The sequence below is a fragment of the Aegilops tauschii genome, chromosome 2 (genome assembly GCF_002575655.3).
Source record: "Aegilops tauschii subsp. strangulata cultivar AL8/78 chromosome 2, Aet v6.0, whole genome shotgun sequence".
In the NCBI taxonomy this organism is placed as follows: Eukaryota; Viridiplantae; Streptophyta; class Magnoliopsida; order Poales; family Poaceae; genus Aegilops; species Aegilops tauschii.
Genome location: NC_053036.3, coordinates 632426312 through 632449567, shown reverse-complemented (window position 1 = coordinate 632449567; position 23256 = coordinate 632426312). Strand labels below are relative to the sequence as shown.

At 47.9% G+C, this 23256-nt stretch overlaps 1 protein-coding gene and 1 pseudogene across 1 annotated transcript; both read left to right on the top strand.

Moving 5' to 3' along the window:
- The first annotated feature begins 12722 nt into the window (after nucleotides 1–12722).
- On the top strand, nucleotides 12723–20184 carry LOC109734814 (uncharacterized). Its single transcript, XM_020293996.3, has 12 exons — nucleotides 12723–12854; nucleotides 12958–13011; nucleotides 15112–15276; nucleotides 15383–15523; nucleotides 15781–15920; nucleotides 16088–16174; nucleotides 16310–16441; nucleotides 17709–17861; nucleotides 18851–18952; nucleotides 19201–19368; nucleotides 19466–19545; nucleotides 19737–20184. Exons 1-12 carry the CDS (start codon nucleotides 12809–12811, stop codon nucleotides 19780–19782), a joined length of 1314 nt encoding a protein of 437 aa, XP_020149585.1. The 5' UTR covers nucleotides 12723–12808; the 3' UTR covers nucleotides 19783–20184.
- A 633-nt stretch (nucleotides 20185–20817) lies between these two features.
- LOC109734816 (F-box/FBD/LRR-repeat protein At5g22660-like) lies at nucleotides 20818–22917 on the top strand (annotated as a pseudogene).
- Nucleotides 22918–23256: the final 339 nt, after the last annotated feature.

Here is a 23256-nt window from a genome sequence, read left to right as displayed (position 1 = left end):
CACTGGCTAGGATCGTTCCACTCAGCGCAGTAGGCGGCGCGTGCACATGACATCAAGTCGGTGTACCTGTATGGCGCCTTTGGCCGCCGTAACTTCCCCTTTCGGTTGCCTTATGCCATTTTGAGCCGGTGGACCCTTGGGTGGTCACCTCACGCGAGAGGTGGGAGGACTGTGAGGCCCGCAAGCATCTCAGAGCGGAGCAAGCCGGAGAGACGTACATGGCGAAGCTCCGCCAATGCTAGCCGGAGCGTGTCTAGGAGGACCGTTGCTTGTACGTGGAGCACGCAGCAGGGAGGACCACCTCTCTAGCGATGAAGTAGGTGACGGCGGCGGCCCCGACCCAATGATCGAAGGTTAGAGCAGATGGGATTGGAAGAGGTTGAGGGAAGAGTCGGAGTAGGTTTAAAATTCTAGCCTAAATTTTAAATTTTGTTTTAAGTTGTATGTCAAATATTTAGAATTTGCACCAAATGTCATTTAAGTAAGTTCTATGTAGTATTTTGAACCTAATTTAGCACCGAATTTGTGTGTGTTTGTGCCTTTGGAATTATTTTGCTCCGTAAAGTTTTGGGGTTCGGTTAGAAACGACATTTTTTTAGAGGAGCAAATGTGCTCCTCTAAAATCTAGGAGATGGGCTAGAGTTGGTCCAAGTGATCACTTGTACACGAATAGATGATACGGTTGCTTGATTAATTTAGAATCTATAAACTGCCACGCTAGTCCTAAGTGTGCCAATCAAGTGAAGGGTCTTGCATGCATGTAAGGAATCAATAATAGTCATATGTACACAATTGTCCTACGTACAGCCGTACAGGTGATTGGAGTGAAAGCACTCAAGACGTACGTTGGAGACCAGGCTAGGCGCAAAGAAGTCTCAGGTTGGACGTACGGGACGTGCGTGTTTTGTTCAATTCATTCTTTACAGGAGCACCATACATGACATGGATATCCAAATTCCAACCTAGAGTAGCTAGTGGTGCATGTTCCAAACCTCGCTGAGAGTACGGCGCTGGCGCCACCAGAAGGTCTCTTCCCTCCAGAGCATGCGCAGCAGGCGGCGCCGCCAGCTCACCTGAATGCCGAGAGCGCCGGCGTCCAGAGGCTCAACCTTGATCTGGGTAAAGCCCCTGAAGGCGGTCTTGGAGATCCACCGGACAGGCCCTTGCCAGTTGTGGTTGTCGACCACCCGTATCAGCTCGCCGTCCAGTCGGTACTCCATGCAAACCAGACCGTGACCCACCGCCCTCTTCTTGCCCGATCCTCCTGTGTACACTCGCGTCTGCCAGCCAGGGGCGTAGTAATCTGCTCGTACAACGTCCAAGCAACCAATGAGTGGCCCCTCTGTGCTCATGATACGCGCGAGGCTGGAGCTGGATAGTGAGGGCAGTCGCTCCCATGACTTGATCTGTAGCTTGCAGTGCTCCAAGCCTTCCTCGTGCCAAGCCACAGCCCCGCCGTTCCGCTGTATTACCTCCAGCACCTTGCCAACAATGGCGCCTTCCTTACGTGTCCACACGCCGGACTTCTTGCATGTCACCAGCAAGTCTGCGGCCGTCTCACGAGGGATGGCATACGGAAATGTATCGCTGCCGTGCCTCCTCTCAAACGCCAGCCGGTGCTGGGCCTCCAAGCACATGAGGCAGGCGCTCAGCGCGCACGAGCCTGTCATGCATGCATGCATGTGAAATGAAATGAAGTTCAAATCAAATTCAAATGAAATGAAATGAGATTCCTTTGATCAGTGCAAGACGGACTCACTCACCCTTGTCCTGGCCGATTGGACGTCCCATAATATCTATCCAGCCCATCGGCCGATACTGCCGTGGTGAACCCATGAGCTCGCCGATCCAGTCCTTCATCTCAAGAAACCAGTACGTGGCCCCAATGTCGGTGGCCACCCTGAGTCGGATGGCCACCCCGCCCCCGTACCTCCCACGCGCCAACATCACGTCCATCGCCGCCTTCGCTCCCCCGACTTCACCTGAAGCTAGAGCAATTAGTAGTATATTTTACTTCCTTTTAGTGACGGCCGGCAATTAGTAGTATCTACACTAAAATCTTGCACTTGTGCGAAACTCTATCTAGCAATTATACTAACTAACAATAAGACATATATACGGCTCGTCTAACCGGACTGTAATCTTACCCAAGAAACACATTTTAGCACCCAATAGCTAGCTGTAGGATTATTGCTCCAAAAAACACAATGGCACACCCAACAAAAAATACCTTGCATGGCCACTGCTGAACGTGGAGTCTACTCTACATCAAATTTGACACTACTTTCAGACTCGGTTTTAGTCTGCTACGTACTAAAAGATCATACCACGAAATTAAAGAGGAATCCAGTTATCAGAGTAGCATGCATGATTTCCTTTCAACTTATTTACATGAATGATGGCAGCTGATCTGTAACACTACAATTTCAGTTAACCTATCTAGCTCCCAGCTTCCTAGCTAGTTAGCCTATCTAGCAACATACCAAATTGAATCAACACTAAAATTTGTCTCAACACTTTTGTAGGGTAAATTTCTTGTAAGCTATCCACACAAAACAAAACAGAGATGAACAATCCCAGTGATGGATCAAGACAAAAATTTCTTGCATAACAAAACTGCAGTTAGAGACATGCGGGGAGGCTCTCACCAGCGGTGCCCGGCGTGACGGCGTTAGCACTCGTGCTGGGCATAGCGTCGTTGCCATCGTCTGCCGACCGGAAGCAGCAAACTTCCCAGTCCGGCCTCCCTGTGCGGATGAGCACGACCCCGCCGCTGCCGGAGTCGCCGCACCAAGTACTGCTGCCGCCCCTGCATTTGGTCGCAAACAATCGTTCAGAAACCGCAGATTCAGAAAGAAGGGGAGAAGAATTGCTCTCAATCTGACACCCATGAACAAACCAAGTCGCACAAGGATCGGAACTCACCAAGATCCGGCGGCCAGCACGAGACCCGCCCGAGGCGGCGAGGTTGCCGCTGTACACGTCGCTGGCGTACGTGCCGTCATCCTCGTCGTCGGTCAGGAGCGCGCGGCTCCGCGGCCGCACGTGCTGCCCGTCGCCGTCCATCGGTGCCCGCGAGGATCGCTGAGTCGGAAAGAAGCAGGCGCCAAGGTAGACGACGTCGCCATCGTGGAAGTCGGCCGCGAGAGGCGCGCCCAGCGACGCGTGGCTCCCGCCGAGCTCCCCGGCGCGGAGGCCCGTGCCACCTGGTGCGGGCGCGCCCGCGGAAGCCCCGGTGCGCAGGCCACCGCCGTGGATGGCCGGTGGCACGTTCAGCAAGGCGCCGCTCTGGCGTCTGGCGGTGCTCTCTCCGTCGTCGTCATCGTCCCGCAGCAGGCCGCGGCTCCGTGGCCGCACATGGTGGCCGTCGTGGAACTGGTCCATCGGTGTTCGCCGGGATAGTTGAGTCGCAAAGAACTGGGAACCAAGGTCGCAGCCGTAGGTTGCGCCGGTGTACACGCCTTCCTCGTGGTGGAAGTCGACCGCGGGAGGCGCGTCGAGCGGCGCGAGGCTCCGGCGGAGCTCCCCGGGGCGGAGGTCCGCGCCGCCACCTCGTGAGGGCGCGCCTGTGGCAGCCCCGGTGTGCAGGACGCCGCAATGGATGACCAGAGCCCCGTTCAGCAAGACGCGACTCTGGCGTATGGCGGCGCCCTCCCCATCCTCGTCGTCGCGCTCGCGCGGGAGGCCGCGGCTCCGCCGCCGCACGTGGTGGCCGTCGGGGAACTGGTCCATGGGTGCTCGCCGGCGCTGGTTTGGCTCCAGAGGAGACGCGATTGTCGGCAGGTCCGGAGACCCCTGTATCTTGGCGATCTTGGATTCTTCGGTCCCGGCGAGGTGAATGAGGAGAGTTGAGGCAGCCGACTAACTAAGCCGGTTACGAGCGGGTTTTTTCTTATGGTGGTTACGAGTGGGTAGTATGGTCGTTTGTTTTTTTTTTTGGGTAAATACTTGTACGCATGTTGCCACTCTCCCCTCTCACGCCTCCATCTCCCTCCGCTTCCCCCTCCCTCATTTCTCTCCATTCTCTCTCCCTACGCGATTCACCAGGGGTTCGTAACCGGTGTCGGGGGTTCGTACACCGGCGTCGCCACCGCAACCGCAGCTGCAAGAAGGCGAAGGCGTAGCGAGCGGCATCCGCTGCTCGTCGCCGGCTCAGGTACGGTCACTGCTCACCCTCGCCTTCCTCTCTTTTTTTACCCTCGCGGCTGTCCCTATTTGCTAGTACCCCTTTTGCTAGTCCTCGTCGACGGGGAAGCAGCGGTTACTGCAGCGAATCGAGAGCTGGCGGTGCTTTACCGCGGTGCCCGTCGGTGGACGTTTTCCTCATTTTTGGAGATGTATCGCAACGGTCCATGCGATTTTGCCGTTTAGATCCCGTTTCAAATAGGCGCATTCACATCGCGTAGCTACGCCGAGAGATTTCGATGCGGCGTCCCCAAACCTAGCCTCTTATTTTGATTTTGTGTTTTTTCCCCAAACCATAGACAGTTTGCAACTTCAGGGAGTAGAGAAATCCGTAGAGTATTTTATCCGTTTTGATTTTGTTTTTTTCTCTGTCTACTTGCAAACTGAGGAGTATCCAGTTGGCAGTTCTAGATGTAAGAGTTACACACAAACACAAACATTGTAGTGTCACCTGGCTTGGGGATGGGGCAGTGATGTTGAAACACAAAAATATAGGAAACTGACATTCTACTTGGTGGTACTATGCAATTGTACCAGTTTGTGTGTGCAACTGAAACAAGTAATGTGTGCAAATCGAATTGACATTGTGAGTGTAACTTTTTTTCCTGTTTGTGTGCAACTGTACCTCTTGGGTGTGCAACTTGAAGAAATGATCTGTGCAAATGAGATTTGACATGTGTGCAACCTTTTTTTGCAATGAAAATGGTTGTAGAGGGAGATACCGGTGGAAGCGGAGGAGGGGCAATTTTTCTGCCCATGTGCATGCACTAATAGAAAATAGGGCTTTGGTTCGGCCAGAAAAGAGCATTAATCCCGGTTGCATTACAAACCGGGACTAATGTGAGCATTAGTCCCGGTTCGAGCGGCTAGGGCACCGTACAGGCATTAGTCCCGGTTCAAATGGGACCTTTAGTCCCGGTTGGTGCCACGAACCGGGACTAAAGGGTGTGATGCCCATTAGTACCGGTTCGTGGCACCAACCGGTACTAAAGGTTAGACCTTTAGTCCCGGTTCGAGCCACCAACCGGTATTAATGGGGTTTGAGGCATTAGTACCGGTTCATGGCACGAACCGGTACTAAAGGTCCCATTTTCAAACTCTACCCCCCCCCCCCCCCATCGCCTTTTCAGTTTTGTAAAAAGCAAAAGAAAATGATGAAAACTTCAAAAATTAAAATCCTTCCAGATGTAGTTATGTTACTACATGTACTAGTTAGGAAAATTTAAAAACTTAAATTTGGACATGTTTTGCAAAAAGTGTAGGAAAAATGTAAAACGGCTATAACTTTTGCATACGATGTCAGAAAAAAACGTATAATATATCAAAATGTTCAGCATGAAAATACGCATCCGATTTTGACAGCCTATGGCCTGTTTGCAAATTTTTAGAATCCTCAAATTCTAAAAGGAAAAAAGTTATGCTCAAATTTCTTTTTTTTTTGAATTTTTGTTAAATCTGGTCAAACTATGGTCAAACTACTTATTCAAGAAGTATTAGTGTTACTAAATAATTATTCAAGAATATTAGTGTTACTAAATAATTATTTCAGTTTTTTTGAATTTTGGTCAAATCTGGTCAAACTATGGTCAAACTATGGTCAAACAATGGTCAAACTAATAATTCAAGAAATATTAGTGTTACTAAATAATTATTTCAGTTTTTTTGAATTTTGGTCAAATCTGGTCAAACTGTGGTCAAACTATGGTCAAATTACTTATTCAAGAAATATTAGTGTTACTAAATAATTATTGTTTTTTAAAATAATAGTTTCAAACTCAAATAGTGAAATGTGTGACTTAATGCTCAAGCTAAATTCCTGAGGGTTAATAGGATTGACATCTTACTATTGTCAGGAAAACAACAAGTGCATAGACTTGGAAACGAGGGAGAATAGAACCCGGAAGTTAAGCGTGCTCAGGCTGGAGTAGTGAGAGGATGGGTGACCGTCCGGGAAGTTAGATGATTTGGAATGATGAGGGGTGATTAGAGATTAGAGGTTAAATTGAGCAGTGATGAGGGGTGATTAGAGATTAGAGGTTAAAATAATTCAGAAATTTGAAATTCAAAAAAAATTCAAAAAAAATCATAAAATTTCCTTTAGTACCGGTTGGTGTTACCAACCGGGACTAAAGGTGGACCTCTAGGCAGCGGCCACGTGGAGGGCCTTTAGTCTGGTTCGTGTAAGAACCGGGACTAAAGGGGGAGGCTTTAGTAACGACCCTTTAGTCCCGGTTCCAGAACCGGGACTAAAGGCCCTTATGAACCAGGACGAAAGGCCCTTTTTCTACTAGTGATGATATGCATGTTCTGTTTTTCATTATAATTTTTTCGCACAAAGGCTTGAGCAAGCATAATGTATGTGCCCTGTTCATTTATTTAAACTTGGTTCTATTTTGTCCCATGCAGGGAATGCACCAGAGTCTAATCGGCAGAACCAGAAAAGAGATGATGTGCGGACCTTCACAGTTTTATTCATGTTGATGAGGGCACGGAAGTTGAGGTAAGGATCATGCACAACCTAAACAGTCGTTTTCTTACTTTAGGAAATGTATGGAAACAATTTTCAATGTGTGCAACTAGTTTCTAGCATTTGTGTTTATGTTTTTATTCCTCTTTTTTTCCCGATTTTCTATGTGTTATGCATGTAGAGGTAGAGGATGGTGATCAATGCCGTCTTGTAAAGCGTCCAAGACAAAAAGCGAAAGCCGCAGTCTCCGATGCAGGCGGCTCCTCCTCTGCACCAGTTGCCGAGGTATCTCAATTTGACTTTGTTGGAATCTTTTTTTTACAGTTGCACATTAGATTGGTAGTAGTTGGCATCCCTTACTTTTGTTGTTGCACATGAAAATGATTGTGGTGAACAGTAGTGTTTATGGAAGTTTTTTAACCGGCTCATTGAAACTTCTTTCGGTGAGGGTTTTGTCCGCATCCGCATATGTACAAGGTGTAGATGTACCTTATGCTCCCTCCGTCCAGAAATACTTGTCGGAGAAATGGATGAATCTAGACGTATTTTAGTTATAGATACATTCAATTTTATCCATTTCTCCGACAAGTATTTCGGGACGGAGGGAGTAGTATTTTGCATTATTCATAGCTTTAGTGTTGTGTGTGTATATATATATATATATATATATATATATATATATATATATATATATATATATATATATATATATATATATATATATATATATATATATATATATATATATATCAACCTTGTAGAACGCGAAACTTTTTCGGTGCAGTTTGCATTCAGATGACTCATGTTGTATTGGAGTTGGCACCATTCTTTATCTTTAGTTGCACAAAAACTTGACTGCATCTGGCATTTTTTAATTGGGCGATGCTAGGCGCTGGTGCATCAGCCAAAAGTTTCGGCCGGTCCTGCCCCAGCCTTTGGATGCGAGCCCGCGTGGCCACTGGATGCTGCAAAAAAAAACGATTCGTCCTGGGCTTCTTCTACCTCATGTTAGATCTGCAGCTCCTACTCGGTGTCCTCGTCGCCGCGCCTCCAGTCCCCTCTGGTGGCTGTCCTCGTCGCCGGTCCCTACCCTCGCCGTTCGTCCGCGTTCACTAGTCCCCATCCTCGCCGGTTGGCCATCCTAGTCGCCAGTCCCCACCCTCGTCGGTTGTCTTCGTCGATGTTGAAGCTTTTCCCAGATTGGCCTGCCATTGCAGCTCTCGACGTAGCCGTTGCAACTCTCCACGGCGACGGGTGTAGCTCCACCGCCGCCCCTCGCCGTTGATGCTCGCTGCAGCCGACGACGACGGCCACCCAGTCAATCAACACCATTGAAGAACCGTCGCAAACCCCCTGTGTTGCATACGCTAGAAAAAAAGCTTCAACCCCTGGATGGAAAAGCTTCAACCTCTATATGGGAAAGCTTCAACCGGCACTGCGAATCAGGAGGAGATGCAACCGCTCGCGCAAAGTGCTTCAATCTTAGATTGAAAAAGTTTCAACCAAATGATAGAGAGAGCTTCAATCAAGTGCCGCTCAAGAATGAAAAAAGTTTCAAATCGTTTACAAAAAAGTTTCGATCGTGGATGAAAAAAGCTTCAACCGTGTATGAAAACAGCTTCGACCGTTGGAAAAAAAGCTCCAACCAGACACTGCAAACCAGAGAAAAGTTGCCAACGTTGACATAAAAAGCTTCAACCGTATATGGGAAAAGCTTCAAACGGCTATCGGCGACAGAAAAAGTTGTGGTTGCAGTCCGCGGTCACCTCGGTCATCGCCGTCGCGCACCCCGGCCACCGCAGGGTTGCAGCACATGGACATCACCGTGGTAGCACCCCGTCGTCGCCGGTTGCAGCATCTCCCGTGGTCACCCCGGTCGTTGGTCGCCTTGCATGGATGTAGCAAAAAACTTCACCGGTAGAAGCAAAATTCTACTATGGTTGTAGCAAAAATCAAACACCGTCGCCGTCTTTCATGAGGTCGCAACTCCGCCTTACATGGATGTAGCAAAAAACTTCAGCGATAGTAGCAAAATTCTACTACGGTTGCAACAAAAAATCGTCGTTGTCATCGTCGCGAGGTCGCAGCTCCGCTTGATGGATGTAGCAAAAAACTTCGCCAGTAGTAACAAAATCCAACTGCGGTTGCAGCTTCCCCTTGTTGTGCAGTTCCATTGAACCTTTTCTGTCTATGGTTGAAGCTTTTTTCAACAGCTGTTGAAGCTGTTCTAGGTGACGGTTGCAACATTAGTATACGCGGGGTGCATCCAGCCATGGCGGCAGGCAGCCATGGCGGTCGGCAAGGGAGCGCCTGGCCGCCGGCGATGAAGGTCGTGGTCGCCCAGTCGCAGCCCGGGGGGGGGGGGGGGGGGGGGGAGGGGATGCGCCCGCGTGAAGGCTCGAGGTAGGGGATGGATCTGGCCATGGCGGCAGGCAACCATGGCAGCCGGCGAGGGGAGCCTGGCCGCCGGCGATGGAGACCGTGGTGGCCCAGTCGCGGCTCGGGAGGAGGGGGAGGGGGAGGGGACATGCTTCCAGGGGGAGGCGCTCGCGAGAGGAAGAAGAAGCACAGAAGAAACAAAACGTTTCGCTTGAGGCCCACCTAGCGTACGTGGAAAAGAGCGAGCGAGTGACGGGCACCGACCGAGCGTTCGGCCGGTTCGCCGATGCCAAACGTTTCCCTTTTTAATTTCTCTTTCCCCCTTGTGTTAACATTCTCAGCAGAGTGAAGTTGGAGGGGAAGGAAATGAAGCAAATGTCCCCCATCGACTTTCACAGCCTGGGATGATCAGGGCCTCACCAAGAAGGTTTGTCAAGATGAATAAGGATCTGGCGCTTGTTCAAAGGATTTTCCTGTACAAGCAGATGTTAGGAGTCTTAGTAAACTTAGTCGACACATTGCTTTCGGAGTTGACCAAATTCCTAGTCCATTTGTATGACCCAGGCAATTCTGCATTGGTCTTTCTAGTAAGGGGCATGATCCTAGTTGACGCTACCAGTGTGCACAAAATTTTTGGTTTACCGGACAGAGGGCCATGTCTGAAGTATACTATCGAAAAGGAGGCGGTCAAGATATTCAATGAGATTTTCCACCACACGGGGCCAACAAAACACCCCATGGTCACCTCAGTTTGCAAAATGATGAAAGCCATGAAGGGAGCAACTGATGACAAGATCCTCAGCGGGTGGCCTGCACTTGCTTTCAGCTTTTTCTTAGCTCATATCAACAGTCTTTCTCTAAGCCCGCACTGCTACGGGGTTGTGTTGAGCCGGATTGCTGTAATGTATGCTTGTTCTTTGCTGGACACATAAACGAAGCATTCCGCAGCATAGGCAAGGATAATCAAACAATTTGTTCCTGCATGTACCATCTAATGGTTAGTAAATTAAAATGATAGCTTGGTAGACATAGTTTTTTGTACCTGGTGGTTTTGACCATGCATTGCTCACATGCTCTCTTTTTTATTTGGGGATGGCCTTATGCGAGGCGTTCGACAAAGGGGATCCCTTGGCCCCTGCTCTTTTCGTCCTAGCTATGGACGTGCTACACGCCGCCATCCAGTGGGCCATGGAGCATGGCCTCCTCTCTGACCTGGGGCTGCACAACCAAGTGTCGTGTATATCAATATATGTTGATGACATCATGGTGTTGCTCAAACCCCTCCCCATGGAGTTCCAGGTGATCGCGGCCTTGTTCCAGCTGATTGGTGAGACCTCGACCCTGAACATTAACTTTGAGAAGAGCACCGTCTCCTGCATTTGCTGCAATTACAGACACCAGAGTCTTGCAGTGCGGCCTCAAGCCATTGCCTATTGTCTACCTCGGACTACCGCTCACACCTGGTAGACTGCGGAGGACAGACCTCTGGCTCATTGTCGAAAATGCTCCAAAAATAGGAGGGTTCGTAGTCACGTCTGCAGGCCACAAGTGGATGGCTAACTCTCATCTGCTCAGTTCTGGTGGCCCTACCCAATCACTTACACTCCCTCTTGCCGCTCCCAGCCTAGGTAATCAAGATCCTTAACCACAAGTGCATGGGATTCTTGTGGAAAGGGGAGGAAGAGATCAATGGAGGTCACTGTCTGCTGCCATGTTCCGGAGTCTACATGCCTACCAGCAAGGGAGCTAATGGGTATTCTCAACCTGCAGCTTTTTGGCGTGGCTCTAACCTGCGCACAAGACGAAACGATGGACACCGCCGTCGACATGGACGACGAGCTCGACGACGCTGAGGAGGAGGTGGAGGAGGAAGAACAGGCGGAGGCGGAGCCGGAACCAGCGCCGAAAGGGAGAAAGAAGAAGCGGGCGCCCAACGCCAGGCCGGGCGAACCTCGCTTCAAGTGGACGTCCAAGGAAGACGAGTGCCTCGCCGAAGCGTGGAAGACCGTCAGCATCGACCCGATCATCGGCTCGAATCAGAACGTTGCCACGTATTGGAGAAGGACCAAGACGGCGTTCGACGAGCGCAAGTTGGTCGACCCCGACTTCACCAACATCCACATGGACCACGGCGAGAAGGCCATGGCGAATCACTGGGCGACCATCTAGCGGCCTGCAACAAGTGGCATGGGATCATAGAGGAGGTCGCGGCTCACCCGGAAAGCGGCGCCAACGTCGAGGGCCAGGTATGGCCATAGTTCGCCGGCCCAGTTCGTCGCCGTGTACTTCGCCGTCACTTTTTCTCCTCGGTTGTGTAGATGGTTCGGATGTTCAACATGTTTCGCCAGGACAATGGTTACCAAGAGTTCAAGTTCCTTCACGCGTTCTCCAGGATTGAGTCATGCGAGAAGTGAAGGGAGGTCCGGCTCAGTCTCGCCAAGGTCAAGGAGACCTACAAGACGGACGCACCTGCCCCGGCGGCGGCAGAAGGGCACCCTAATGGCAACAAGACAGCCAAAGCGGTGAGGGACGCGGCACCCGCTACCGAACGGCTGCAATCTTCGATCGAGCAGTGCATCGCCGACGCCAAGAACATCGCCGCCAAGAGGGAGGAGAAATCTGACGCGAGGTGGTCGACGTTGATGACCAAGCAGGACGTCAAGCTCGAGCTTCTCAGGACCAACGTCACCGCGAAGAAGAGGAACACTGACCTTGCGTTCTTGATGGTGGCAGACATGTCGACAACGGACGAGCAGGTGAAGGCATGGTACCTGGTGGAGCGCGACCTCATCTTGAACCAGATGCCCAGGCTAACGGCGACCATCGCCCCTATGCCCACGGCGACACCAACGCTGACGACCAGCCCGAGCACAGAAGCCACGCCGACGCCGAGCCCGACTACACCCACGCTGACCCCGACCAGTCCCACGTCAGAGGAGCTTGCCGTTTGATGTGTTCCATGTCTATGATTCCTTCCTTTTTGATTGCCGAACTTTTGGGTGTGTTTGATTGCCGAACTATGGCATGATGATCGCCGACTTGTGGCATGATGATCGCCGAACTTTTGGCCTTTTTTGGCAGCAGGAAAGACAAGTTTGAATTTTTGGGCGTCTGGGGCCGAAATCTGGGGGCGCAGCTGGTAACTCGATCGCCCACAAGGCGAAAAAACCGTTGGCGCCTACGGTGACTTCAAAAATCTCAAGATGATATGCCGGCTCAGTCTTTCAAAGATGCTTATAGAGGTAGAGTGTGCATATATGTGTTCATAGAGATGAATGCATGCGCGTGTATATGAGCGCTTGTGTTTGTACCGATGTTTAAAAAAAACTGCCGGCGCAAATTCCTTTTGCCGATTGCGTCGGGGGCCAAACGGGTGGAGATGCTCCTGCCCGCCGCCACCCAGCGACCAGCATTCCCCCGTCTGCTGAGATTCCAAACGCGCATGTGGGCCACCCATGTCATCGACCTTGCGTACAGAATAATCAGCCCCAGTTACTTGAACACACCCTAGCCGTGAACCGGGTCCGCGTACGCCCAGGAGCTGGCGTCGGTCCCGCGGCCTCAGCCACAGCCGTGCACCGGGTCCAGCCTCCAGCGAGCCCCAAACCAAGCAGAGCGCTGGCCAAAAGCCCAAAACCCCGCTTGCATTCCAGTCTAGTCCATTCAAAAGAAAAGGAAAGAAAAAACTCGTTCGCAATTGGCAAAGCCTTCCCTTCTTCCGGAAGCCTCCCTGCTGCTGCTGCTGGCTCTGCCGGCGCCAGAGCGAGACGGCCGCCCATGGCTGCGCCCTTCGTCTACACCCGCAGCTCCGGCAACGGCACCAGTACGGCCAGCCTCCCCCAGCTCCTCCTCCTCCTCCTCCTCTCTCTCTCTCTCTCTCTCTCTCTCTCTCTCTCTCTCTAAGTATGGGCGCTTTGTGTGTGCAGGCCAGGACGCGGCCATGCGGGCGGCGTTCGACGGCGACCTCCGGCGCCTCAGAGGTCAGCCTCTCCTCCCCCCCCCCCCCCCCCCCCCCCTCCGTCCCCTTCCACGTTCCTGAGCTTTTCCCCGCCTCGAGAGGCCGTAATCTGTTCGGTCGGGCTAGGGTTTTGCTTCCGGCTGCCGCGGCGGTCGAATCCCCGGCGGCTACATGACATAATGTTGTTGAAAGATGATGCGAATGCCACCATTGTTCCTTAGCCGCACCAATTTGCAGGGCACTAGGAATGACCCCTCCCGTGTCAGCGTAATTTAATTTTCCTTTCCTCCTGCACTTGTGTGGAGCACTATGATGGTGGGTTATCTTGTTATGCTGTATTGTAGGCAATTAGCTGTAAAATTAGGTGTATGCTGTAATTGTTCTCTGAATCATGAAAGCAAGAATTGTTCAAAATTAGGTGTGTACTGTAATTGTTCTCTGAATTATGAAAGCAAGAATTGTTCTCTGAATTGGGGTGGGGGACTTGTTGGCGCAATTTTCTTTCTGCACTTGTGTGGAACAGTGTTGTGATTGTCTTGTTAATTTGATGTCAGCTCTCGCATTCTAGTCAATCAAGTGTAAAATTTGGTGTATATAGTAATTATTCTCCGAATTATGAAATCTTCTTGTGCGATTGTGGTCTTGTGGACTGTTCAGAGGGAAAGGCGAGTTATTGAGAATTTGGTTAAAACAAGTCCTTGCATGGGGCACATCTTATGACTTTACGATCAGATCACTATTCCTTTTGTCAAGTCTATGCACTGACTGAGTGGAAATTGGCTGATCAAAGTCTTTGTACGCCAACATTTCCAAGACGTGAACAAGTCCCTTGACTTGAGTGCAAATTGGAAGCCTTTAGGGTACGCTCCAACCCTCTGTGGTTCCGTCAAGTCAACTGAATTTCCAAAATCACAAATACAGTTCAGTTGATTGAACTAAGGAGGGATGAAGGTTACGCTAAAGCTCACCACTTTGCATGATTGCGTCCCTGCTGGACTAAGTGAGGTTCCTGTCCATATATACAACACATGTGGGCTCCTTTTCTTTTGGTTGTCCGGCTAGTTATGATGATTTGGCAGTTTGATTCATCAGTGTATTAATGCTCGGGTGTTTACTTTGGGAGAAAGGTACTGTAAAGAGTCTCGACGACCCAAGGGTGATCTTCTCTTTCGACATGGGTGGCCTTGGTGTGCTGCACTTGTGTGGAGCAGTATGACGGTGGCCGTCCAATCTCCGGCGGCTAGATTATGTGAATGCCACCATTGTTCCTTAGCCGCACCAATTTGGGTCCTATTTAATTTGCAGGACACTAGGAATGACCCCTTGTTATCGTAATTTAGGTTTCCTCCTGCGCTTGCGTGGAGTGCTATGATGGCAGGCTATCTTGTTATTATTCTGTATTGCGCGCAATTAAGTGTAAAATTAGGTGCACGCTGCGATTTTTCTCTGAATTATGAAAACAAAAATTGCTCTCTGAATTGGGGAGCGTTTCTGCACTTGTGTGGAGCAGTATGATGGTGGGTCATCTTATTATTATTATTATGCTGCATGTAGACTAGTACTATGATTGTCTTGTTAATTTGGTGTCAGCTTTTGCATTCTAGTCGATTAAGTGTGAAATCTGGTAATAATTCTCTGCATTAAATAATCTTTGTCTGCGATTGTGGTCTTTTGGACTGTTCAAAGGGAAAGGCGAGTTATTCAGAATTTGGTCAAAACAAGTGCTTGCACGGGCGGGGCACATCTTATGACTTTACAATCAGATCACTATTCTTTCTGTCATGTCTATGCACTGATTGACTGTGTGTCCAGGACGTGAACCAGTCCCTTGACATGAGTGGAGATGGGAAGCCTTTAGGGTACCCTCCAACCCTCTTTAGTTCGATCTAGTCAACTGAATTTCCGAAATCACAAATATACTTCATTTGATTGAACCAAGGAGGGATGAAGGGTACTCTAAAGCTCACCACTTTGCATGATTGCATCCCTGCTGGACTTAGTGAGGTTCCTGTCCATATATACAACACATGTGGGTTCCTTTTCGTTTGGTTGTCTAGCTAGTTATGATTTGGCAGTTTGATTCATCAGTGTATTGATGCTCGGGTGTTTACTTTGGGAGAAGGTACTGTAAAGAGCCTCGACGACCCAAGGGTGATCTTCTCTTTCGACATGGGTTATGGCCTTGGTGTGCTGCACATCGCAGCCGCCGAAGGGCATCTTGAGGTTTGCAAATACTTGGTGGAGGAACTCGGGGGAGATGTGAATGCTCCTGCTCCTGGAGTAGTAGGTCTTTCTCTAACTCTTCCTTATTTTTTCTGGAAATTGGCACCTGTCATGTCTATGTTTTGCACCATGAGATGTCTGAATTGCGTTGTTGTGCTTTTTGATTGCAGACTTTGCAGGCGTGACACCCTTTATGTTATCTGCTCAGTCTGGCGATGTTTCTACTGTGAAGTATTTGCTTGATCATGGTGGTGATCTAACAAAATCAGATGCTAAAGGACGCACAGTTCTCCACCATGCGGCATGCACAGGTAGCTCCCCTGGCCCCTCACCCATGCAATTTGTTTTATATTACCATGCGTATCTCTGTGTAAGACACTATGGGTATGCTTACTCCAATAATATCGTAGAAGAAGAAAATATATTTGTGATCATTTTTCATATGGATAAATTTGCCCCATTTATGATTTACACCATGGTGATGGTGGTCACTATAGTAGCAGTTATTTGCTGCTGTACACTCTTATGTGTAGCCACATGACTTGTGTAATTATGTTATTCACCGCAGGAAGCTGTAAGGTTACCGAGTTCCTACTCTCAAAAGGAGTACCTGTTGACATAGACTGTGGCCGTGGTACACCACTCCATCAAGCTGCTACCAATGAACATGATAAAACAGTGAAGATTTTGTTGGAACACCATGCAGATGTATATAACCCTTACCATTTCTTATTTTCATTTTTCGTTTTCAGAGTTGATTTGCATAGGTAGCTTGTTTTATTCTGTCGGCTACTTGGATTGACAACTTACATTTGACAGCTCATATTCTATTTTTGTGTTCCTTTGTGTTTTATAACAATTATTACTCTTCGCAGCCTAACACCACTGTCATCGGATTGGGTACTGCCCTGATGGGTGCTTTATTGTATCGTTCTTTGAAGTGCATGAAGCTGCTGATTAAGGCCAGTATTCTATTTTCTATATCTTTTCATTGCTTTGTTCCGATTTTGCTTAATCTACCATCTTTGCCATGCCTTTGTGTCGGTCTACATGGAGAGGGAGCCGTGAAACATTCTATTCCACAATCCTTTTTACAGGCTGGTGCTGATGTCAATCGAGGGGGCTCCCTTCGGATGACTCCGTTAGTGTTCACTACAGGGTGGGGAGGCTATACCAACTTTGTGAAGTTTCTGTTAAAGGCAGGAGCGGATCCTAATATTCCTGATGCTGTATGTTCTCTATATTTTCTAGATCTATGCTATTCGAACTTATGCTGATATGAATTTAAGCTGATTTTAGGCTTTGACTATGCCATGAGAAGTTGCACACACCTACCAAAATATTGCATGTGTAGGCAAAAGGTATGTGTGTGAGCTTCCATTTAACTGTTCATATCAACGATGCATATCTTCGTTGCTGACTATTCCGTCTGTTCGGAAATATTTGACGTTCTAGTTTTGTCAAATTCTGTAAGTTTCATCAAATTATAATAAATTTACCAACATCTATCAAACCAAATTGCACTTAAAGAAATCTGACTTAGGAGAAAAGGATATCATCAAATATCCCTCTGATCCAATAAGTGTCGTGGTTTTAGTTCAAATTTGAATCAGTGGGAGTAGCACATTTTGAGTTCTTGTAGAACAAGTGAACTACATGCTCTGTTCTTTGTATATTTGTATATCATTAGCGTGAAATGGTTTTGAAGACGGTGAATGTCCTTATTTTGAACCCAAAAGTACCCAAGATATACCAAGTGTTTCCCTATTTAATATGAGGTCGGTGCTTAACATTTGATGAGATACTGAGATCTCATAATACAGCATCCAGGGTAGCCACATTTGTCAAATGTACTCACCCAGCAATCACCAAAATAACTTGAATTCTCTTAGGCTGTGTTTGGATGTATGTATTCAGCTTACTTTATGTTGTTTTCTTCATCCCAATTGTTGGTATTCATTCATTTACTCTGAAGTGTCAAATTATATTCGTGCTTTAAATAATCATGGAACAATTTTAAAATTCATATGTAGCTACTTTCTCCTATAGTTTTATCTATATAATTCATGGGGATTCATAAAAGGTATGGCACTAAAAATCCCTGTTACCTCTCAATCTCAACTATTGCTGAAATACCTGTTTTTAATCCCTTGCTGAAGGAAGGCCTTTTGGTATGCTGTCGGTGTACGTTGACTGTTTGAATTGCTACTAGAATTTAGAAATGCTTGCTGGGATGAATCCTTGTTGAGACATTTGGTACCAGTATTATGTAGACCCTGGTCCTCTCCCATGGTTATTATAGTTCCCTATATGGTTTATATCTTTTGATCTTTTCATAATGTTCAAATTTTGTTACTGCATTCTAAAGGGTCCTTTAATTATGTACTCCCTCTGTTCCACATTGTTGTTGTGGTTTTAGTTCAGAACGACAATAATTTTGGAATGGAGGGAGTAGTTAATTTCAAAAAAGTTGACATTTTTCCTTTTGTTGCACAGTATGGTAGGTTACCGATAGAGCTTGCTGCTAGACGTGACTGCATGGAAGAAGTTGAAATGTTGTTTCCTTTGACATCCCCAATTCCAACCATCCCAAACTGGAGTATAGATGGAATCATCTCGCATGCAAAATTGGAACGTGCAAAGCCACTGGTACGTTATTTATTCTGGATAATGCTTGTACATAGTCCAAAGCATGTCTCCTATATTGTGGATGTGAAGTTTTGAACTGTGAAATACACCCATGTATATGCTCTTTTAGTAATACTAGTAAGCGTACGTGCAATGCACATTCATATTTGGTAGAATATAATTTGTAGAGATATTTGGTAGAATATTAATTGCACATTGGTATTAGGTAAGATATTAATTGCACTGTAATTATGTGATTATCGCTGATATTGATATTTGGTATAACATTTATTGCATGTTAAACATGTAGAGCATTTGTCATTGAAGCAATCTTGGTCGTTGGATTGACATGAATTGATGGGCCGAGATTAGTTGGATCTGCCCCTTTGGGTCTTTTTTTTGGTATAGATATACTACCTCCTTTCCGGTTTATAGGGCTCAATTCAAAAATCTCATCAACCAAGGTAGATGGTGAGTGGTGGAATAATTTTTGTAGTTTGCAAAAACACTCAATTAATGCACTCGTTTTCCTCAAAAAATTATGTTTACTAATGCATCAATTGCAATGCATGCATGCATGAAGTCCATGCATTGGTTAATTTTCTCTTAATACTTGCATGCAATGATTTAATGCACCTTGAAATCTGAACATGTGGTAGAGAACCATCAAATTGAGACTTATAAAATGAGAAATCTAAAATTTTGAGATAAGCCCTATAAACCGAAAAGGAGGGAGTAGATATAGTAATAATTTGACATATTAATTATAAATAATGTCGGACCTTTTCCTCTTGTGATTAAAATCTTGTTGTGTGAGCAACTTCTGCCATTTGTTATGTTAGTATACTTGAGAAGTTACCAAATGTGCACTTTGCATTGCTGTATAAGCATATCTAGATACAAAGCTATAAAGAATGTCTAACAGAGTTGTTAAGTTTCTATTTAGTTGGAATATCTTTGAAATGACGCTTCATTCCTACATTTTTTTCTTCCAATGTTCTATCATTCAGGGTGGAAGGCACCTTGAACAAACAAAAGCTGTACTCAAGTCACATGCAGATCAGGCATTCAGGCTCAAGGACTATAAGTTGGCATCAAAAGCATATGGTGTGGTAAGCCCCTTAAACCTTGTCTATGGAGTATGGTGGTTTAGAAGGTAACCTTTTTCTATTAACAGGGAACCAATAGCAGAACATTGTTTGTTTGCTAACCAGTTTTCTACTATTGTTCTCTAGTTTCCTGCTTATTAGGTGTTAATTTGCCATTAATATGTATTCCTATTGGATTAATATTAAATCCGCGGGACTAATCTTAACCTGCCACAGATGATAATCGTATAACCTGTTATGTTTGACCATAGGCAATAGCTGTCGCGCCGAGTGCAACATTGTACGCGAACAGGAGTCTTTGCAAACTGCTGTTGGATGATGGTGAAGGTGCTCTGTCAGATGCTCTCAGATGCAGAATGCTGCGACCTAACTGGGTGAAAGCTTGCTACCGTCAGGCTGCAGCTCACATGCTACTCAAGGTGAGTTACTACATGGTCCAGCTTGCCATTGTGTTTCCCCACTCTGTTCAGTCTATATAGTCGCTCATGTTCCTCCTTTGACGTGCTCTATGCCTAGGAGTATAAACAAGCTTGTGATGCTCTCCTGGACGCCCAAAAGTTAGATCCTGGAAACACAGATGTCGAGAGAGAGCTACGGTAATCTACTGTCTTGTATTCATCTCTTTTCAGTATACGTCTAGCGTGCATGAACGACATATACTTCCATACTAATGACCAGCAGCTGCACGCTGGACCAGCGTGCCGACTGCCGAGTGACATCCTTCCATATATCTGATGGTGCTGGGATTTCAGCTGAAATTTGTTTCATTTTGGTTAACTCTGTACAGGAAGGCCAGGGAATTAATGAAAGCTCACGGTGAGGCTGATAAGTGAAGCATGCTTTGTTAGGGAAATGCTCTTTTTTGGCTTGGATTATTAGAGTAGTTGATCAACTGAATGTGATGGTACTTACGTGCTGGTGGTACCTAACTTAAAGTCTAACTCTAGAGTCGTTGAATTTCTAGAGTTCTTACCACTGCTACTTGTTGAGTGCATGCTGAGAGGATTTGGTGTGAAAATGTGCTGTACCTAACCTTAAAATCTAACTCTAGAGTCGTTGGATCTAGCACAAATGCCCTATCTGTTGAATATTTGCTGATTTTTCGGACACCCTCCCATTTGCATCTTCTAACAGTTTATTAGGGGTCATTCAGTCACTCTCTGAACATGCATGAGAAGTTCTGTTCAACAATGTTGCTCGCTGATCATTTCAATTGTAAATTTGTAATACATTTACGAACACTATCATTTGCCTCGTGTTTGATCGGAGATCTTCACTCAGTCGATCGGTGCAAACCCTTGGAGCCCTAATCTGGAGGCCTTGTATGAAAATGGAGAGATTCCAAAGAAATTCAGAAGAATCTGACAAACTGCTAATCTAGAGGAGTAAATAAATATCTAGAGGCCAGGGACAGACTCTAGGTTCGAAACAGGGTGCCTAAGTCGCTTATTACTGTACATCTCTTTAGGGCTAATTAAACACATGCCAGGGATTTATTCTTGCCCTGCCAAAGCCACTTTAGGCTCTCCAAAATGTGCAGGTTAGCACATTCTTGTTGATGACTGGTAATTGAAAAAAGAGTAGCTGAAGTAAATATCTTTCATCATTAGATCCATCCATCAAATAAATTCTCAAATTGTATTTATTTGATTTTGCAAAGGTTGATGTGTTTCCTATAAATGGTGAACGTAAATGTATCTTCTATGGAAAAAAGATGTAAATGTATTTTGAATTTTTTTTTTGAATATGTTCACATATTTTGGGCCACGACCAGCCTGCTTCCAACATTTGGCCCAACCCAAGAAGAACATGCCCAACCTAAGCTGGCACGAGCTCACTCCACTCGCTAGCCACTACCGCCTCCACAGTCCACACCACTTCGCCGGCCATGTCAAATCGCCGCGTCTCGCCGCCGGAGCCGTTCATCGGCGTCAGCATGGAGCGGTTGGAGGCCAACCTGGAGAGCGACGGCCTTGGACCCGGGTCGCTGGGGCCCGGCATGGACATGGTGAGGACCGTCGTCCAATGCTCTCTCCCCATGCCGCCCGTCTCCCCTGCCGCCCCTCTCTCGCTTGCCGGCGCGGCCTGGCTCCCCGGCGGCGCCGACCGCATCAGCGCCCTCCCCGACCGCCTCCTCCGCGACATCATCTCCCGCCTCCCCGCCGCGGACGGCGCGCGCACCGCGGCGCTCGCCTCGCGCTGGCGCCCCCTCTGGCGCTCGGCGCCCCTCGTCGTCGCCGACGCCCACTTCCTCCCCAACGGCCGGTGGATCCCCGGTGTCGGCGAGGAGGATTCGCCCGGGGTCGCCGACCTCGTCACCCGCGTGCTCGCGGCGCACCCGGGCCCCTTCCTCCGCTGCGTCCACCTCACACGCACCGCCATGGACGCGCACCGGGGCGAGATCGCGCGCTGGCTCGACGTCCTCGCCGCCAAGGGCGTCCAAGAGCTCGCCTTTATCAACCGCCCGTGGCCGCTCGACATCCGCCTCCCCGCCACGCTCTTCCGCTGCGCCCCCCTCACCCGCCTCTTCCTCAGCGCCTGGAGGCTCCCGACACGGCCGCCGTCCCGCGCTCCGGCGCCTTCCCCAACCTCCAGGAGCTCGGCCTCTCCGTCGTCGCCATGGAGGACCGCGACCTCGCCTTCCTGCTGGACAGAAGCCCCGTCCTGGAGATCCTCACCATCATCCTGTCACAGGTCCCAGTGCGCCTCCGCCTCGTCAGCCACAGCGTGCGCTGCGTCCAGCTCTGCTATTCCATCGTGGCGGAGGTCTTGGTGGTGGACGCCCCTCGCCTGGAGAGCCTCTTGCAGTCATGGGGCCTCCGCCTCGGCAGTAAGTCCCGGAGGTGCTGCAGGGTTAAGGTTGGCCATGCGCCCAAGCTGCGTGTTATTGGATACCTTGAGCCAGGAGAGCATGACTTGGAGATTGGCAACACCGCTATCAAGGTCATTACATTGTACTAGTAGTTACTAGTTCATAACTTCATATGTATACATTTGTCAGTAACATGTGTGCCATGCCATCCAAAATATGATCTTCTTCAACATTTGCATTGCAGGCTGGGACTAAGTTGAGCACCAGCACCAGCACCCTTGTCCCGAGTGTCAAGATCCTGGCCTTGGAACTTAAATTCCAAGTCCGCAGTGACCTCAAGAAAGTGCCTAACTTCCTCCGATGTTTTCCCAACGTTGAGACGCTCCATATCCAGGTATCCAAAGACCATTTTACATTACCACTATCTATATACGTAGCGTGCTTTGCTAGATTAATTGCTTTATGATCCAATTTGATACCTTCTTTTTTTGCAGTCTGAAAAGGCGTGTGAGGAGCCTACCGGCAAGGTCGGTCTCAAGTTTTGGCTGGAGGGCGGTCCTATAACGTGTATCCGGCAGCAATTGAAGAAGTTAATATTCCGTGAGTTCCGAGGGTCGACAAATGAAGTTGCTTTCCTTAAGTTCATCGCTGAGAAGGCTCGGGTGCTGGAGAAGATGGTGGTTGTGGTCTACTTGTCTTCGGAGGTTGACGTGAGTGCCATGCTGAAGCCTCTGACTTGTGCAAAATGGGCAAATGGAGCTTGCAAACTCCAAGTATACAAGAGCATATACAGCGACGGGTCACGTCCGGTTTATGGCGTCAGGCTGGCATCAGAGGTTTTGCCCGCTGACCCTTTTGACTTGAAAGACTATTATGAATCGCTGCTGTAAGGTTAATAATTAGTAGCATTGTTCCTCTGTTAGAAGGCATTCTGGCAGGTACTTAGATCTGATTGTTATCAGACAACTTGTACTCCCTCCGTCCGGAAATACTTGTCCAAGGAATGAATGTATCTAGATGTATTTTAGTTCTAGATATACTCATTTGTATCCATTTCTATGACAAGTATTTCCGGACGGAGGGAGTATCTATCTATTTGCAGTTCATGTCATTTCTCTAGCAAGTTGCTTCCGTGATGTTACATCACAAAACTTGCGCTAAATATGTACCAGTACCAGTATCATGCTACAAGGTGGTCGTTGGAATGTTGGCTGTCTTTAGCTTATTATTCTGTTTGCTGTTCGTGTGCGTGAATCCTGATTATCTAGTATGTTCTTCTTGTTAGAGTTAAACTAGTTGTTGTGTCATTGAGTTGAATAATCCTGATTATCGCAAATGAATCCTGATTATCTAGTGTGAATGGCACAACTCCGTGGTCCGAAGTGCAGCGGCGTGTTGTGGTTTGCCTGCAATTGAAGCCAACTTGCACAGGTGACAGAATGTGTTTCTGTCCTGGTGAGTTGAACCAGCTGGGTGCGGCGGTTCAGTTCAGTGT